Source organism: Aphelocoma coerulescens, chromosome 4 (assembly GCF_041296385.1).
Source record: "Aphelocoma coerulescens isolate FSJ_1873_10779 chromosome 4, UR_Acoe_1.0, whole genome shotgun sequence".
Classification (NCBI taxonomy): Eukaryota; Metazoa; Chordata; class Aves; order Passeriformes; family Corvidae; genus Aphelocoma; species Aphelocoma coerulescens.
In genome coordinates, this window is record NC_091017.1 from 31,689,966 (window position 1) to 31,696,532 (window position 6,567).

The following is a 6,567-nucleotide window of genomic DNA, read 5'->3' on the forward strand; positions in this document are numbered from 1 at the left end:
AATCAGCTAAAGCCGAGCTGTCTTCTCTTTGACAGGCTGTGGAATACGAAGACAGGCATTCTCCTTCACAGGAGTGGAGAGAATAACTGGTGGGCAGAGTGCACGGGAGGGAGAATGGCCATGGCAGGCGAGTATTCAGCTCGATGGGAGCCACCGCTGTGGTGCATCAATCATCAGTAACACCTGGCTGGTGACTGCAGCCCACTGCTTTAGAGGGTAAGTCATCAGCACCTCTCTGATCCTACAGGCCTTAGGACTCTTGGGTGCTCTGACCTTTTGTGACCCTCTAATATCTGTATCTGCTGAAAGATAATCAAGTTTGACTCTTTCCCTTTGGCAAACCTGGTCACATTGCTTTTTGATGCTTAAAGAGAGAGCTAAGCTCCCTTAAGGATCTTGTTTTGTGTGGCTCTGGCATAACCTCAAGTACCTTACAGAGTAAGAGATCCTCGGAGGTGGACTGCCAGCTTTGGAATTCTGCTGAGACCTCCAAAACAGAAAAAATTTGTCCGGAGAATTATTGTTCATGAAGGATACAGTGACTTCCTCCTTGATCATGAACATGATGTGGCTGTTGTGGAACTTGCCTCTGCTATTGAGTTCACAAGTGACGTGCACAGTGTCTGCCTTCCTGAAGCATCTCACATTTTCCCAGACAACACTTCCTGTTTTGTCACTGGCTGGGGAGCTTTGGAGAATGATGGTGGGTGTCTCTTGCCTCCATGTGCCCTGTCACACATGTTCCTGGGATGACTGATGTTAGTTTTATGTTTTTTTTTATTTTATTTTAAATTCCTTACACTTGGTGTTTAATAGGTGCGTGTTCTAATGAGATACCTTTAGACTTAGTTTGCTGGTTTTTTTTCTGGCTCGGCCAGTGGATTGGAAATGGGGGGAAGGTTAGTCTTACAGAATTTTTAAGAGCAGCTTTTCTTAGTTGCTGCACACACAGTGCTAGTTGAATACATTCTGTTCTCCAGTCCCTCTGGGTTTAGCTCTGACATGAGTTCTTTTGCTATTCAGATTTTTCATAGATGCACCATGACAATTTTCATCAGTTCTTCTCTCTTTGGTCATAAACCGGGCCTTGTCCAGTGATTTGAGTGAGCTTCTTTCAAATTAGTCCATGTCATTGAGGTTAGAGATGATGGGACTATAAATATGCTTGTAGATTTATCTGTTCAGAGAGCCACTGAACTGTATAGGTTATTTTCCATGGGAGACCCCTGGGATGTGTAGCGATTGTCCAGAGCTATGCTGCAGTTAACCAAATGGGTCTTTTCAATGATAGGAAGGACATACCATGTACCCTACAGTTGAATTCAACACTGAAATATGTACAAAAATCCATTTGTCCATTATGCCAAAGAGCATCTGGTGATGATGAAAGATAGATAGGAACTATATTTGGGAATAAGTGAAGGACTTTGGTGGTGGGGGAACTTTCTTATTCCTGAGATATTGTCTGGGTAGCTCCCTTAACTGCCTGTGATGGCAGAAAAGCAGCAGGAAAATTTTGCTACTCCTAATCTTTGAATTTTTTATGTAGCCTATGCTGTCTGCAAATTCTAATGCCACTTCTCTTTCTAGGCTATAGCGTTAATCAGCTTCGACAAGCAGAAGTGAGAATTATAAGTACTGAGGTTTGTAATTGGAGTCAAGTGTATGGTGGAGCAATAACACCTGGAATGTTGTGTGCTGGATACTTGGAGGGGCAGGTGGATGCTTGCCAGGTAAGTCTCTATATAGGCAGTAGTAAAAAGGAAATAGGTGGTGGGGGGGGGAAGGTGATGCTTTCTAGAAATAAAATGTACTTTGGGCAATCTTAAGTTTATGAGTTTCAGTATCTTGATAGATACAAATGAAGACCTTCATGGCTCATGGGCTGAAGTCTGCACTTCAGTTTGCATGAGGTTTATATACAATGCACAAGTGAGAGAATGCAGATGTGAGGGTGTGGACTGGCAGAGACTGAATTAGACATAGGCTGTGAGTTTCTGTCTTGTCAGTAAACTGTGTGAAACTTATTACATTATAATTATAGCCAAGTCTAGAGAATTATATGAATTATAGCTGATGTCTAGAGAAAAATACCTGCCAGTTGAACAGAAGAATTTGAGAATTTGAGTTCATTAGTGAGGCGAACACTGTTTACTTTTTTTGTCTGTTGCTATTTTTCTCCTTAGGGTGACTCTGGTGGGCCACTGGTGCATGCGAATTCCAGAGGAATCTGGTATCTTGTGGGAATAGTGAGCTGGGGAGATGAATGTGGCAAGCAAAATAAACCAGGAGTGTACACACGAGTTACTTACTATCGAAACTGGATCCACTCCAAAACGGGCATCTGAAACCTGGAGCTGGTTAAGTTTTGTGGGCTGTGTACAGCTGTTCCTCTGACACATCCTGCTCTGTGGTCACCCTCTAAGCAGCTGCTGGCTTAGCTTGTGGTCATGTATAAAGTACCTGTAAGCTTGGAGCAGTCTAGGATTTGAAACTGCTTTGGCCTACAGCCAGACAGGAACGGACTTGATCCATGTGACAGTTGTTTGTTCAGGAAGTAGTCTGTGAGAGAGACAACTGCCTTTGTCTATATGCAATATATTGGCCCTTTTTTTCTCCGTGGCCACATGTCTTGGTCCCAGCTTTTATACCCAAACAAAGTGTTTGAGCCCAAACAATCATCTACCAGCATCCAAGACAAGCTATAACTGAAACCTGGCCCATCCATTTGCTGTGTGCTCACAAGGCCCTTTCTATTGACAAGCTACAATCCAGCAAGGCTGCTGTACTTCTGAATTCTTGAGCTTTCTCCTGCATCTTTCCAGGGGGTGTACTATAATGAAGAATGGAAGATGGCTTAGAGAAGTTCTGGTTCCTAATATCACATCAGACTGTTACTTAAGTGAATAAAGAATTTTTCCTTGCCTGGAAAAGAAATTAATGGAAAACACCAGCTTGCATCCACCTTTGAACAAGTGAAAGTATGCCCGCTCATCGCTTCATATAAACAGCCTCTACCACAGCATTTGCCATGGGAGTGATTGCTGGACTTAAGACCAAAAACCACTTTATGTTTATACCAGTCTGTTGTCATAGCACACTATTTGGCTGAATTAATTTCCATTTTTATCTTTCCAGAGTGTATTTTTCTGAATAAAAGTCCTTTGCCTTTTGTGCAGGATGGATGATTGTAACAATCTTAGTATGACCATCGTCAAAAAAAACTTCTCAAACGTCTTATTCTTGTGAATGCTGTTCTCAAGTCTTTATAATTTTATATGTGCATCTTTAGCTGTATCCTATTAAAAAAAAAAAGTTTTTGCATTACAGTGGAAATTCCCCTCTCCTTCAGAGCAGGGCAGAACTTCTGACAGACCCAGAAATCTTATGTAAAGATCTCTCTCTCCTCACAGAAAGTAAGAATTGCCTGTGTTGCATTGCCAGACTGTAGCTTAATCATTTGATCTCAACCACACAAACCTCATATTCTCTCTGACTTCATGTTTTCAGGAGCCCATGTTTCTGTCAGCCAGGTAGATATCCAATGCTTTCTACAACCCAGCAGAAGAACACGCCTACTCTTGGTGAGGATGCTCTCCTTGGTGTGTCTGCAAGCTCTCCAACACTTCACGTGGATCCTGATCCTGACAACAGCAAGTGCTGTGGACTTAATTGCTGGATAATGAGCCACTCAACTGCTCTCTTCTCCCTCCGTGCTCAGAAGAGGAAGAACTCAGCAGAGGAAATACTGGCCACACTCCACACTGCCACGACTCGGAGCTGGTCCAGCATGGCAAGCAAGCAAGAATCTTATGCCAGGCTAGAAAAGGCAAACAGCAGGCTTTCAGCATGCTCTCAGTTAGAAGGGCTGGGGGAAACGGGCCCTTAGTGATCAGTCTTAGGATCAGAGTGTTGTTCAAACTGAGCACCAGTCAGCTGGCGAAGTCAATGACAGTTCAGGGATCCCCTCTGGACTGTGCAGCTCGCTGCCAGTGCTGCCAAACAGAGCAGCGATCCCTCCAGAGCAGTGGTAACAGAAGTGTTTTGATTACATGTCCTGTGATCTGTTTGTCAGTACAGAGAACCATGCTTTTCTAGAGCCTCACTGGAGGTACTGGAATAGTTGGAAGCCCAGAGAAGGTCTGCAGTTATGTATTCTATACTTGTGTACACCTGGCACTTAATTTTTTTTTTTCCTCCAGGAACTTTTCTTGTGGAATGTTGTGAGCTTCAGAAACAAACTTGGTGGTTTAATTTCTACATAGGGAATAAACACTGTCAGACTGGTTCCATGGGTCTGAGCCTAACAAATTTCATTTCAGCCTCTTTAGCTGAAAATGTCTTTGGTGTATGTTGGTTGTTAGAGGAAGCTTAAAACTGATATATGACAAATATGTATGAAATTTTTTTCTTGGTTGTAGCAAGTGTCTTACCAGGATGGTGAATATAATTTTATACTTTTCTTCATAAATATCATTATAAAATACGATGGATTTTCAGTTCTCAAAGCACTTTAGGCTTGGGTTTTCAAAGGGCATAATGGTTTCCCTATCCACTGGATTTCATTGTAACTTGCACAGTTCACATTTTTAGGGTTGCAAATACCAACTTTATCACCGATTCCCCAAAACAGATAAATAGATGTCCAAAAAATTTATTTTGAATCTCTGAACTTTCCAGTTGTGCTTCTATATGGTACTATATCAGAAAGCTGTAAGCATTTAGCTCTGTATCAAGGGTTGGAGTAAATCTCATTCTCCAAAGTGGCACACACAAAGCTGAAAAATTCAACTTGTCATTTGCTTAAGGAATTGCCAGTTCTGAGGATCTACTTGTAGAGATACAGTACCTGATCTACCTTATTGCTGAGTGCCAGCACAGTGCAGCCAGGAGGAGTGGGATGAAGAGAACCTGACATCTACATGGTGTATGTTTTGGAAGCCTTTATTTTAGACTTCTTTGTAGAGTTTCTCCTTATAGCATCTGGAAATTTCTGTTCCAGTTTCTTCTGGAAGCAATGTAGTTTACATGCTCTGAGGCCTCTTGGTGATGCAAAGCAGTACAAATGGTGACTATCAAGGGCATTTGAAAGAACAGACTTCATCCAAGGGAGTATTGGTATGCTTGGATGTGATGGGCCTGAATCCCTTACTTGTGGCAAAATTACACTGATCTCATCCTTGTCTTCACTCAAAGCAGAATGGGATGTATCTAATGATACAATCATGCATGACACACAGGAATGTAATTTATATGTAAATTTAATAAAATCTGTTAAATTTACCTTCTGTTTCATGTACTTACTAATTTCCTGCATCAGAGTAAGCAACTGTAAGTTGGAGAGTCCTCTGTTTTAGAACGTTACCCTGATCCTATACCATGGATTTACGTGCTGGCTTTTATGTAGGCTTAATCATCTGGCTTTTTTGATTGTTAGAAACTGCTAGATGAGCAAAATGTCATCCAGACTAGGATAGAATTTACCCACCTGACCAGCAGTTATCCAAATTTATGTGCAAGTAAACAGGTCCTGTGTCATCCACTAGAGGGTGAATTGTATTGTACAAGAGCCTTAAGCTCTTGGCAGCTGGTGGTGCTCTGCTTCAACTCAGTAGAGACGAGCTGGAGGACAAGGCACTGTGTTCCTGCTGCCTTGAAGATGCAGAGATGCAACACAGTTTGCTTGCAAAATCTGGGGAGGCTGCAGCTGCTCGGCTTTAAGCATAAGCATCTGCAGCACTGGGTGAGTTTCAGGCTTCTCCCATGGGCAAGCTTGGCATCCTTCTCTCCCCTCTAAGTATGTGAAATACAGTAGGCTATGGCTGTGAGAGCAAGGGCTGAGCAGGTTTTGTCTGCTTATCTGCAGCAACAAAGCCAGAACTTTGTCCTGTGGAAGAGTAGACTAGAAAGGCATATGGTTAGGTACTTTTGGCATCATGGGTCAGTTTTCTGAGCTTGTCAGCCTTCTTGCAAACAAGATAGCAGAGCAGCAGTAATTTTGAGAACTTGATAGGATAAGGATAGGGAGGTTTGCATTGGCATGCTTGGTCTCCCATTTTGACAGTTCCTGATGATTCTTGTAGATCGAAGACACTGATCAGATTTCTTCTTGTCCCTTTCCTGTCATAATGGGAAACTTGGTACAAATTGTACAGTATTCTGAGCTGGGCTGGAAGGGCACTACATGCTGGAGTTAATTGATCCTGGTCTATAATACCTCACAGCCAGCAGGATGAACTTGGAGTTTGAGGTTATTTAAGAGGATAAAAAGGAGTGCAACAGCTTTATTGCAGTATTAGAGGACATGCCATGTTGGCTATAGATGGGAAGGTGGCCATTTGTTTGAAAGAAGAGTAGCCCTTTTGTCACATTTTACTGGGTCCAGTGCAAGAAAGGGACTGTTAGAGACACACTTCCTAAAGGACATAATTTTATCAAATATTTTTTATGGCTAAGAAAACAGCTTTGTGCTGAGTTTCTGACAGAGGCTGCATTTTGTATGTAACACTTAGAGCATTTATGAGCATTCAGTTACGTTGGTAACTATGCCATGATCCAAAGATATGC

At 42.2% G+C, this 6,567-nt stretch overlaps 1 protein-coding gene across 11 annotated transcripts in view; it reads left to right on the forward strand.

Annotated features, from left to right (window-relative positions):
• TMPRSS11E (transmembrane serine protease 11E) overlaps positions 1–5,283 on the forward strand; it is a 45,455-nt gene extending 40,172 nt beyond the window's left edge. For 10 of the 11 annotated variants that reach the window (XM_069013405.1, XM_069013400.1, XM_069013410.1 and 7 more), the window contains 4 exons: positions 36–216; positions 438–703; positions 1,591–1,733; positions 2,187–5,283. In XM_069013405.1, coding sequence (XP_068869506.1) covers positions 36–216; positions 438–703; positions 1,591–1,733; positions 2,187–2,348 — 752 coding nt within the window. In that variant the 3' untranslated portion in view covers positions 2,349–5,283. The remainder of the gene's footprint in view (positions 1–35; positions 217–437; positions 704–1,590; positions 1,734–2,186) is intronic. The other variant, XR_011150648.1, reaches the window with a different exon arrangement.
• Positions 5,284–6,567: the final 1,284 nt, after the last annotated feature.